Raw genomic sequence first — 12748 nt, 5'->3', positions numbered from 1 at the left:
CTCAGAGGCTGTCTACTGCTCTCTGGGGCTCATGGGACCCCTCCCACCCATGCTCCTCTCCTGAGCCACAGCGGCTCACCTAGGGCAGGCAGCCTGTTTGCAGGAGCGCTGAGGAGCCCAGGCTGCTCCGGCTGCTGGAGTGTATTACCGAAACTGGGAGGAAGGGAGGAGAGCTGGGAGGGCAGCGGCAGGGAGGTGCTTCCTTTGGACCTGGAAAACTCTGGCATTAGATTTGACAGTAATTTTGCCCTGAACTCTGGATAAGAAATTCCTGGTGCTGAACCAAGGCCTGGAACACAGGAAGGGGTCACGCTGCTCACGTCCTGTGTGCAGGGCAGGCTTTTGTCACAGAGAACCAGGATGCAAGTGGGAGAGGAGCCACGCTGCCATGCCGGGTGTGCACAGTGGGCACGAATGGCCATCGCTTGCTGGGGGAACCAGCCCCTGACCAAGCATGGACAGCAGGACAGAGGTGACCTGAAGGACCCAGTCTTGCTGGGCATGGCCCATCCAACAGCTCAGAGCACAGCAGGACACCTCATCAGCTGGGCACATTAGGAATGGGTGGCATTAGGAACATATTAACCGGGCGTTCAGGGCCCCGCTGAAGGGAACGTGTGGGTCTTAGTTAACAGGGTACAGCTGTTTTACTGAGTGGGGCATTATCAGTTGCCACGATGCACATTGGCACCTTCTGAAGAGGACGGTGACATGAGCCCCTTGACATCACCCACTGCAGTTGGCCATGATGGCCACGGACCCTCCACAGGGTTCCCCAAGGCCTTGCAGAGTGTTAGAGACATACCCCAGAGCTGCCATCACCACAGCACACAGGGATGAGCAGCCTTTCCCCTGGAGGTTGGGAAACCTCTGCCAGATGACTCAGGCTGTGTCTAACACAGGGCGCTTGAGATGGTGCTGCAAATGCCAGGCTCCGGCAGACTTGGAGGGACCTGCCCCCGCCAGTTGGCTTCCCACAGGTCTGAGGCAGGGGCTGTCAGGTTTCGGAGGCTCCCATACCCCTTTTCTCCAGAGGAGGTGGAGTGGGTGTATTAAAAGCTGACTGACAGCTTCAGAAAAGGTCCCTGCATCCCAAAATTCATAGAATCATAGAATACCCTCTTGGAAGGGACCTCAGGGATTCCAACCTTTCTGGCAAAAGCACGCTCTAGACAAGATGGCCCAGCACTTTTTCCAGATGAATCTTAAAAGTGTCCAGTGTTGGGGAATCCACCACTTCCCACCACTGGGGAGATTATTCCAGTGGCTGATTGTTCTCATTGTGAATCATTTTCCTCCTGTGTCCAATCAGAATCTCCCCAAGAATAACTTGTACCCATCACCCCTCATCTTCTCCATGTAACTCCTTGTAAAAAGGGAGTCTCCATCTTCTTTGTAGCCACCCTTTAAACTGGAACACGGTGATAAGGTCTCCCCTAAGCCTTCTCTTCTCAGGCTGAACAAACCCAATTCTCTCAGCCTTTCCTCATACAGCAGGCTTCCCAGTCCCCTGATCATCTCTGTGACTTCCCAGTCCCCTGATCATCTCTGTAGCTTCCCAGTCCCTTGATCATGTTTGTGGCTTCCCAGTTCCCTGATCACCTTTGTGGCCCTCCTCTGGACCTTCTCCAGCCTGGCCACATCTCTTCTGGAGAGCGGGGACCAGTTCAGGGTCCACTGCTGCAAACCCCAGCTCTGGGCTTTGCTCTGAGTGTTTGCTCTGGAGGGGGCTGGAGGAGGAGACCAGGCTTGTGAAGGACATAACACCATCCGCAGGGAGTGAGTGCGGCCCAGGCCTGTCCCCTCCCCAGCACGGACGGCGGGATGCCTTGCCATCTGACAGAGGGACACTCTCTAATCTTTTGGGGGGCGTCGAGGGTCCAAAATTTGCCACATCTCACTTCCCAGTGTCTTCCCCACGCGGCAGCCGTGCCTCTCTCGGACTGTGCACCACAGGGCTGGCTTCGGCTGTCCATTCCCCTCCGCTTGCCGCAAGCCTCCCCATCTCCCCAGCAGCACCCGGCAGGCCCAGGGGTGCAGGAGAGCAGAAGTTTTCGGTTTAGGGCCCCGGCTGCGGGCGCCCGGACGGCGGCGGAGCGGTGCCGTGGGTCCCCACGCCATCTAGTGTTGCACCGGCGACGTGGGAGTGGGAAAGGCTGCGAGGCTCCCCCCGCTCCGCACGTCTCCCAGCTTCCCGAGCCAGGTCAGTGGGCTAACTGGGAATTTGACCCGCTCCAGTTTTATTTCCAAAAAGACTGAAGCGCCTGCTCAGTTTCCCATAGGGTAATCTGCACACGAGGGTGCGGTTTAAACGTGCCGGGGTCCCACACGGGTGGGCGCGTGGGAATGGTCACACCAAGGGGTTAAGTCAAACAGTGTCCTGGGTTGGCAGCAGAGGGGCCAAAAGGAGTGACCAAAACCAATCAAGACATCAAAAATACTGTTAAGGGCTCGAAACAAACCCAGTAGTATTCACGGGATAATGTCAGGGCCATCAAAAGCTTCAGAGCAGGGTTCACAGGCTGTCCCATTCCTGCGTGGATCTACCACGGCACTCTCCGGTGTAAAATTATTTTTCAGTGAACATAAAGGGATGTAGGAGTTTTTATTTTTTTTAACTTCAGACAAACACGCTGCTGGCAGAGGTAAGAAGAACAAATCTAGACCCTTCCAGAAAGACATTTCATTTTACAAATAAAGCAGTTCTTTGTAATAGAGCAGTTAAAGGAAATTCAGAGAGAGACTGAAAAGAAGGAAACTGGTACTTAAAGATATTAGCTGCTGGGAGCACACAGACATGGTTTTTGCTCAGGATCTGGGAGATGTATTGCTGAGCCATGCGTTCTCACGTTGATCATCTTGGGAAGAGACCTGGAATAATGAATTTTTGTTCAGAAACACACTGCTGAAATAGAAGGAAGGCCAGAACTGGACTGAATTTGAAGGAATAGAACATAGGAAAGCAGAGATGGGACTGCAGTGACACGTGTCAGGGATCCGGGGTGTCTGAGATGTCGGAAGGATGGCAAGAAGCTTGTAGTCACAGACAACAGTCTCCTCTTCTAGCCAAATTTTTTTTTTTTTTTTTTGGTCTGGGGATATATTTCGTTTTCAAGAGAAGTCAGATCTGGAACGGGGCTGCCATCCTTCTGGCTGTGATTGCTACAGAGTGGAGGCTGTTTGCAGAAAGCTCACGACAGCCGACGTTTCCAGGAAGGCACCGGACTGACCCACCGGCGTGCAGAGGGCATGCCACGGGCCGGGGACACACGCAAACCTGTGCGTGTGCAAAGCAGCTCTGCACCCCAGAAGTTTTGGGATCACTGTTTGTGTGATTTACAGCCAGTTCTCATGAGATGTGGCTGTGCAGGACTTTTCGGCATCCAGAAGCTTAGTCAGATGTCCAGGAATCCTAGACAAATGCAGAAAACTCTCCAAATATGCCTGGGTAAAATTCCTGTCAGGAAAATAAAAGGCATGTTTTAAAAATATAAATGGTTGATAGCCTCAATCCAGAAGTTTTCATAGGAGCATGGGGTGTCTTGTCAGTCGCAGGGGGAAATGGGATGGCCTCCTGCCCTGTTATCACCTTGCAGATAGGGAAGGCGCTCACAAAACCGCTAACGTGGCTGTGCCCATCACTCTGTGCAAGAGCTAAGGCTCACATCAGCCTGGCACGCAGCCAGAAGTAATTAAATTCTTGAAGCAATAGATGCAAAGTTAAGGAGCTCCAGGCCCGGTGCAGCATGGACCCAGCACGCTTGTCATCATGAATAACCGATCCCGCTGGGAAGAATGCAACATGAAGCATGGGAAGGCGATAGCTGGTCACGCTGAGCATGACCCAGCGCGCACCCCATCTCTTGCAGGAGCCAGGAGCGTGTGCTGAGGGATCCCAGCCTCCAGCAACCCGCAGCCTTTCTCAACCGAGGATGGCAGCTTTGTATTTATGACTCTTGATTGATTTACTGCCATTAATTTGTCCTGTTGCTTTTAAACCCACCTCGACAGCTCGTATCCTTACTGCCCTGCTGCCAGGAGGTTCACACTAAACCGCACGTTGTGTGAAGCCCTCTTCCTCGTGGCTCTTCTTCTACACTAGTAACTCCTAACTCCAGTTTTGCGATTTTAGACTGCTAATGAACCATGATCTGCATTGCTATGAATATTTAATAGCCCTTAATGTGGCCCCTAACTCTGTTCATTAGAGTGGTTCCTAATAACTAGCACGCTGGGGATATCAGATAGATACACTGCACCGCAGTTCCTGGGGTTTTCCCTGGAACTCTGTTGAAAACTGCTGGGTTTTTTTGTTAAGACTAATGAGCAAATGCCATCTGGTCTGGGGGATTGTCACTGATCATTTAGCGGTGTGCTCGTTCTGCGATTCCTCTAAGGAACAATTTGAAGCAAATCCTCTGCTTGGCAGCTTGATACCACAAAATAACCCGAAGAAGACGGGCAGCCCCTCCACTCAGAATGAAAACTGCCTGCCGGGAGCGAGGGATCCTCAGCCCCTTCACAGCGCAGAACCAGGCGGGCACCGCGGCGTGCGGAGCCGGCCGCTCCAGCCACGAGAGGGGGCTCCGAGAAGGCGCAGCGAAGCCAACCCAAACATCTCGGCCAACGTTCGCGTTTGGTCCGGCTGCAGCAGGCAGAGCTGGGCGGGGGCAGCCTCCGGCCCGCACATCGCCCCCCCCGCGGGCCGCTGCAGGACGGCGACCCGCTGGGCCCGGCGGCTGCAAGCCCGGCGCGGGGGGCTGCGTCCCCTCAGAGCGCTGCCCCTCGCTCGCAGCTCCTGGGGACGGCCGGGCTCCGGGTTTAACTACGGGGAAAGCGGGAAACCGCCTCTCTGGAAGCTCAGCGTCCTCCGGGCCGCCTCACCGGCAACGGCGCGGGCCGGAGGGGCAGCCAGACCTGCCGGCGTTGGCCCGGGGGGGGGCTCTTCTGGTTCAGCCATTTCTCCCCGGCCGCCCCGTCACCACAGGCCCCGCCACGGGCACCGCGGGCCGCCCCGGCGCGCAGACAGGGCACGGCCGGGCGGGTGCGGGCTCCCGGCGCCAGGCGCAGCAGCCCCGCGCGCCCGGCAGGGCGCGGCCATGGCGGGCGGAGGGGCGGGGCCGGCCCGCGCGCGGGGACCGCTGGGAGCTGTAGTCCGGGTCGCGCCCAGGTGCGGCCGCCGCGGGGGCCGCCGGGAGCCGTGTCCGCCCCGCGGGGGCAGGTGCGGCGCCGCCCGCGGGAACTACATGTCCCGGGATGCCGCGGGGCGCGGGCGGCGCGGGCGCGGCGGCGGCGGCGGGGGCGTAGCGAAGATGGCGGCGGGGGCGCTGCGCCCCGCTCCCGGCTGAGCAGCGGCGCGCTCCCTGCGCCTCAGTGCGGCGGCGGCGATGTCGGAGCCGGAGCACCTGGGCGGGAAGCGGGCCGAGTCGGCGCGGCTGCGGCGGGCCGAGCAGCTGCGGCGCTGGAAGGGCTCCCTGACGGAGCAGGAGCCGGTGGCGGCGGGGGGCGGCCGGGGCCGGCACCGCGGCGCCGGGGGGTCCCGCGTCCGCTTCGAGGAGGGCGCCGTTTTCCTGGCCGCCTGCTCCAGCGGGGACACGGAGGAGGTGAAGCGGCTGCTGGGCCGCGGCGCCCGCATCAACACCACCAACGTGGACGGGCTGACAGCCCTGCACCAGGTACCGGCAGCCCGGGCTCGGGGCGGCGGGGAGCTGGGCCCGGCGGGGGGCGCGGCGGCCCGGCGGTCCCTTCCCTTCGCCTGCCGCCGAGCGAGGCTTCCCCCGCGCCCCCACAGAGGCTCCCGCGGCCGGGGGAGGGGGGACACGGGCTCGCTCTGCCCTCGCCTCCTCAGCCCCGGAGCGGGGGGGACGCGATTTCAGACGCTTCCCCTGCTGCTGGCAGAGGGGGAGGGCAGAGCGGTACCTGCGGCACCAGTAGTGGGATGTTTATAAACAAAGCGATGACAGAAAGCTTTGATCTGAGCCTCCTCCTGCATATTTAGCGTGTGTCTGAAGCAGAGACCTAGTTTGGAGGGGAGCGTGGTAGCATATTCCAGTCGAGCAGCTTGATGTACCGAGTTCTCACAGGGATATTAAGTAGCTTAATTAGCAAAATAAAGCGTTGGGCTGGCAGAGCCTCGAGCCTGACTAGGTGGCCAATTTATTAGTTTTTGGAAAACTTCTGACTTTGTGCTTGGGGTCTGCTGAAACTGCAGCAGTTCTACGAAATTTCCCGGGGGGGGGTGCGGTTTTTGCAAGGTCAGAAGCGTCTCGTCAGCTTCTGTGTTTGTGTTCTATCGGAGTTGCCTTGAAACTCCCCAAACTGCTCTTTGACAGCCTTTGCAGAGACCAGAGTGCCCGCATCTCAGATAAGCGACGTAGATTCTATTAATATTCATCCAAATGTGCAGAAGATCATACAAAAGTGATCGCAGAAGTTAGCTTCAGAGTGGTAAAGCCTTGCCTGTCTAGAAACATGTGCTGTGTTTCATCCGTAGCTTTTGCTGTCGCTGTGTAAATGAACAGGAATGTAAGGGAGCATGTGAAATTGCTACCCTTTAATATTGGGAAACCTGTTGCTATCTAAGACTGATTGAGAATTTAGCAGGGCATGTGAAAGCGTCCCAGATTGTTGCATCTGGTCAGTGAAATGAATCTGATTTGAATCTGGGCCAGCCTCAGGAAGAAAATTTTCTAAGCTCGAGATCTTGTAGATTAAGCATGTAGTGTAGCAACAGGACCGGGAAAAGAAGCACAGTCCAGGAATAACATCTGGAAATAATGTGTTTGTAAAGAATAATGCTTTAATAGCACAAATAGCAGGACAGTAATTGAGTTGATTAGGCTTTCGTCTGTGCTGGGCTGGTATTATTGAACTGAAGCATTTGGGACATTTACAAGCTCGGTTCACAGGCTCGCTTGCTCATGGCTGTCGGTGAACAACGGGCAGTGATATTTATTCATTTTGTTCTGGAGTTCCAAAAATAAGTTATGAAGCAAAGAGCACAGGCGCTTACGGACCATCAGGTTGAATAAGACTTCAGCTGGCAAAGCAGTGAACTTTGTAATAGCTCAGCTTTTTTTCTAATAGGAATAGCAAATAAGTTACACTGCTTAAGTAATCTCCAATAGAACATGGATACATTTATCATCTGATAAATAATTGTATGGACACTAGTAAGAGCCAGTTACTGAAAAGCTGGTTATTGAAAGCATTTTGACAAGGAAGAAGGCTGAATCTAAGGTGGATAGAAGTATGGTAGAGCTGGGATGACTTCCTGAGGGCTTTCCACCCAGGATTGATTATGATCTCTTCAGAAGTATCCGGGTATTGCTGATGTACAGAATGTGACGCTTGGCCAAAAGCATAACGTGAAATGCATTACACTCGTCAGACAATGGGTGATTATCTCTGCAAGGTCAAACTTCTTGAATATATGACAAGCCATATATTGACAAGCAGGGTGCAGATGTATTTCTGAATACGTAAGGAGTTGTGTCTTAGGAGCTAAGTATTGGGTAACATTGAGCAGTAACACCTAGGGCTTGATACTTGGAAGAGCTTTTAGATGAGTGAGTAGTCAAGCAGATGCTAGCTGTACAAGCAAGTCTCTTACGTGAAATGTTTCCTCAGAAACTTTACAGGAAGGGAGGTTGACCTTACTTTGAATTTAATAAAAGCTTTGTTCCAATGTCCTGTTGATGTATTAGCATTTTCTCCTCTGCATATCTTGGACAACACCGAAGAGTGCTGAGTGCTGATATGTTCTTGCACACCCAAATGGAGCAAACGCTGATTTGTCAGAGTTTCGTTGTATGTCTTGAATCTATAAATCTGTGTCAGGTGAAAATGTTTATTATCGTGGTTGAAGAGGTTGTTCTGAGTTCCTTATCATTGAACATGTCCAAAATATGTTTGTTTTCATATTACTTGGGAAATGGGACTGTCTATGGTAAAGTGTCAGGTTGAGCGTCGAGTGCTGGTTGACAAATGAAATGAAGGTAGCACATGTGAGGGTTTTTTAAATAACTTCTCTTAGTATTAGCAACATAACACTGTGAGTGTAGGACAGATGGCAGTGACCGTCTGCTCTCGTTTAATACTTGTAAAACCAAACGGCCATGCAGTGAGGAAGGAAATCCTACACATTGAAAAGAGTTTGCTTTGCTGAAGGAAAGATTGGGTAAAATTTTTTTTTCTTTGGCTAAATAATATTAAGCTAGATTTGCTCTGTCCAAGCAAATGTCTTTTCAGGTAGTGGAAAGCTTAACAAAGTCAATTGACTTACTTTATCAGAGTCGACATCTGCTTCTACAAAACCTAAGACCCATCTTACGAATTTGGTTAGTTTGTTTGAAGTGGCCCCAAATGTTGCATGGCATTCAACAAAGGTAAAGTCACACTTTCTTTAGTATCTGGGCCACTATGACTAAGAACCATTGTGTACTTGCGGGGTGAGAAGCTGTCTTTGCTATTTATATCTATGAAGCTGTATTTTGAAAATAACCTTTTAAATGACAAGTGGTGTTTCTGAGCCTTCAGCTTGTGTCGTCCCCCTCTTTGGAGGGATCAGGTGCAGCTAAAGCTACGCCACAGGCCAGGGTCTGTCATCTGTATCGTGGCTTCAGTTATACACGTGTCTTTACCTCAGTGCCTGCAAATTGCTTCTGGATGAACATCAACCCCATATTTTCAGTGATTAACTAAATTCATTGAATATAGTATATTTTTGGCAATGGCCTTGTGTCTAATGCAGAATGGAAAGGGAGGTGCTAGCTAAGTGTGAGTGAACATTTAGAAATCATCAAGAAAATGGCTACTAGTAGGTGAAACAAACTATCGGTCGCAGCTGAACTTCTGTGTTTGCAGATGGTGAGAAGTGGGCATGAAATGCTCTCTCTTCCTCCTGAGCAACAGGTGGAACCAAAGAGTGAACTTTTATGAAAATTGAGTCTTAAGGGAAAAAAATTCTGATGCTTCTAGTTGGGAAGGCATTTCCAAATGTAATAGGCAATGCTTGTTTGTCTTTAATGACGGACTGGTTCACGAACAATGACAACAGAAAAGATTGATTGTCTGCCCTTTGATTTACCCGCTGTTTCCCTTCTTCCTGTTCTATGGAGAAGTGAGTTGCTCATGAAATAACTCCTGAGTTTCTGTCGTTTACAGTACTCTTAAAGTAGCTTGGCACTTGCTTTTGGCTTATTTTCGGGTGCTGGGCACCTGTGGTGATTCCGAAGCTGCTTCATGAGAAGTGAGGTACTTTGCACAGTGGAAGCTGTGACCTCTCTGGCAGTCCCAGTTTAAGTTTTTCCTGCTTCTGAGCTGTAAAACTGCAGGCATGCCGTAGTTGCTCTTCAGAGCTTCATAAAGCAGCATCCATGTCAAACTAAGGCTGGTCAGTTTTTGGTTGCCGCTCAGCAAATTTGGCCCTTTACTCACTTCCAAATGTTGTGTGCAGTCCTAGCAAAGCAGAAGGCAGCAGAATTTTTGGACAGTCCAAAAACCAAAGCCAGGGCTAACACATTACAAACCACTCTCCCTAACCGCAGCAGTCTGGAGGCTGTTGGAAGAACCATCGAGGTGCTAACACCAAAACAAAATCTGGGAGACTGAGGGGAGGAAAGAGAGGACTCCAATGTGGATTGGTGTTTTTTCTAGCTCGGACATCACTGCTAGAGAGCACGGAGCAAAGGGTTGGAACTGCAGCAGTGGCTGAAGCAGCCTGGGTTTGTTTTACGGGATAACTGAGATAGGTCCGACAGTCGTTACCCACACAGAGTACTCATACGGCAACAGCTTCTAGGAGAAGTTTCTTAATCACCAAAAGGTAAAAGCTAGTTTGTGTCTTGAAATGTGAGGATCCCACACAACGCACGGTGACATGAAATCTCTTGAATGAAGTATGCAGGTACTACATGCACATATGTTTGGGACATCACAGCTGTACTTGAAGGTAGTTTAGCATCTGACCTTTTAATGGGTGATGATAGTGTCATACATCAGGCTGCATTTTTTAAGATTGGGTGGCCGCATTGTCTAAAAATACATTAATCCTAGGAAGAGAAGGTTATCTAGGGAGAGTCATATACCTTTTCCACCGCACTCTGCAAAGTTTCTTTCCAAAGGTATGCTTCTGCCAATGAAAATAGAAGTTGCAAGCTGTTTGCACTGTATTTAACGCTGCTCATCAAACTGAAATATGACACTGTTAAAAATAGGGTTTATCACTAGGGTAAGTGAAATATTTTTTTGTGTTTCACTTATAAATGGGAATAAAATAGTATATACTCAATAAGGTGAGAAAGCTTGGAAACTACCTACAATACACTAGGAATTTATTGGACAAAGCTAGTTAAAATCTGAAGTGCTGTTTTGCCAACCTAATGCTTTTATTTTCTTGCTTTTGTCTTACTCAGTCCCTTTTTTGGCTTGATGTTTTGTCCCTGTGGGTTAGTTCAATTGTCTGTCCCTTGCATCTCTATTACAAAACAATCTCCTAAGTGGGCAGAATTAACTCTAGACTAAACAAACTAACCTTGAACTGAAATGAGTTAGAGCCTTGGAGAAGTGCTGCTCCTCACAGTCTCCGTTTGTTCTGGTTGGGGGCAGTTTCTCCACGGGTTAGTTAGGCTTCTGGAAACTGAAGCCAACCACAGCATTCCCTCAGCTACTGGATGCTGGGAGCAAACCTACTCTGTTTAGTAAGTAGATGGATATTTGTGATGGGAAATGTGCATCTTCATCGTTTCCTTCCTCAGCCTCTGTTTATCCTATCTAGTGATTAGATGAGTCAAGCTCTGTTGCTCCCCATAAACAAGCAAGTGAGCTGATAGGATTTTCAGCTACAACTTCCTGTATGGCAGCAGCCAGAAGTGATGACCCTGGTCCTTAGTGCTGTCTGTGGAAAAGTTCTCATGTCTACAGCAGTGCTGCTGTGCAGTCCAGAGCTCTGGCCCCACGTGGAAATCTCCTTTGGGGAGCGAAGGTATTTTAGGGAACCCTTGTTACACTTAATATATGCTGAAAGCTCTCTGACTTTTGCAAATAAAATTCTTGGGCCTGCATTAGAGATGGAGACAAGTCTTTCATGCTGCATACTTGTCTGAATCAACATTGTTTGATAAGATTGAAAGCCAGCTCAGCAAAAAATGCAGGAATGAGCAATGAATGCAGTGCCTGGAACGGTCGCTGTTCCAGAGCGGTGTCTTGCAGCTCCTGTTGGCATGGCTGAAACCTGCTGAAGCATTAAAGGCAACGTTTGTGAGCAGAACTCTCTCAGCTGTAACCTAGATGAAACTACCGTCATCCTGGTATTATTTTTGCAATTTATAATGCCTCTTGCTTATTTTAACGGTGTGTGTTAGGGGCTGGGAGCTGTTTCTATTACAAACAGGTTTAGAGACTTAGAATTCAGATTAGGTACTGTGGAGCTTGTGAGACATCTTAAGTGCTGTGTGTTGTAATATACTGAGATAATATCTGACTAATACTAAAATATAAGACTTTTGAGTTGGTATGCTAGCTCTCAATTGAGGATTATTATATACCATAAGTCAAAAAGGCCTGTCAGACTGTGCATATTAGAACAGTCTTTTTAAGAAGGTTTGGAGAGGGGAGTATTATGTAAGTGGTTGTATAAATTGAGAATTTTTTTTTTTCTTTCTAACTTTTGAATACAAATGAGGGCAGGGGGAGCATTAAGTACTCTGAAATGTCTGCTCTGCTTTTTAAAAAATTGTATTTTTGCGCAGGGCTCGGATAAAAAAATGAGCGAAAACCCCTGACCCTTTCAGGGGAATAGCAGCCCCCACCCTCCAGTTGCAAGCTCTCTAAATGAGTGAACTGTTTGACCTAGTGATAATGGTATGGCCCCAGCGTGAAGGTGCCCAGTATAAATCCTGGGATCTGAGTCTGCAGTTTATTTTCAGCTGTCCTTCTGAAGGGAGGTGCAACAGCTGTCCCTGCAATCTCCTTTATTGGGCTGCAGCAAACTGATCTGCACGGGCATGAAAGGTGCAGCTCGCAGGAGGAGGTGTTCAATATGCCTTAGCGGGAAAATTTCAGTTTATAAGAATTTTGAGGGAACACTTTGGTGGGGATTTAGGTGCTTATTTTTATGGGGCACTTCAGCATGAATGGATTTAAGAACAACTTCACGGTGAGTGTAGTCCATACAGGCCTGTGCAGAGAAACATTTCAAGCTGCTGTCAACTTGAAAATGGAGGGCGATGTGATCTGCCTGCTCTGGTGGAGCTTTTCAAAGTATGACTGTGTGGTGGAGCTCCAACCTGCACAGCTTATAGGTGCCAAATTTTATTTCCTCCCTTCACTCCAGAGATGCGTCTCTTACTGTGGTGGGACAGGACCGTTCTTAAATACTTAATTCTTAGAACGTGTTTTCCAGTGGAAATTAGCTTTTCTAGATTCCCAGGCTAGTGAGAATGATATCGTGCACTGCTGACAGCTGAATCCCGAGAGTCAGGCCTCTTTTTTTTTTCCTCATCAAGCTGTTGACAATCATGAACATCAAAATTCTTGAATCAGACACCTACGCAGTTTCTCATGACAGCATTCATTCGTAATAATTACAATGTACAGTACTTACAAATGACTAGTATTTTAGAAAATAAATCTGTGTGCACTCGTGTTAAATATTTTCATGTTAAATTTTTGAAAGATCAGTCTCCTTCCAGCTTTAAGCTCTCAAATATAGTCTTTGCTCATCTGAAAATAACTGGAAATTCACTCT

The 12748-nt window shown here is 49.8% G+C and overlaps 1 protein-coding gene across 7 annotated transcripts in view; it reads left to right on the top strand.

Moving 5' to 3' along the window:
* The first annotated feature begins 5303 nt into the window (after positions 1–5303).
* The window catches only part of PPP1R12B (protein phosphatase 1 regulatory subunit 12B), a 127317-nt gene continuing 119872 nt past the window's right edge, over positions 5304–12748 (top strand). For all 7 annotated transcript variants that reach the window (XM_074893991.1, XM_074893987.1, XM_074893988.1 and 4 more), the window contains exon 1: positions 5304–5675. In XM_074893991.1, the coding sequence (XP_074750092.1) occupies positions 5388–5675 (288 nt within the window). In that variant the 5' untranslated portion in view covers positions 5304–5387. The remainder of the gene's footprint in view (positions 5676–12748) is intronic.

Source organism: Strix uralensis, chromosome 24 (assembly GCF_047716275.1).
Source record: "Strix uralensis isolate ZFMK-TIS-50842 chromosome 24, bStrUra1, whole genome shotgun sequence".
Taxonomy (NCBI): Eukaryota; Metazoa; Chordata; class Aves; order Strigiformes; family Strigidae; genus Strix; species Strix uralensis.
This window is presented reverse-complemented; position numbering and strand designations above follow the sequence as displayed.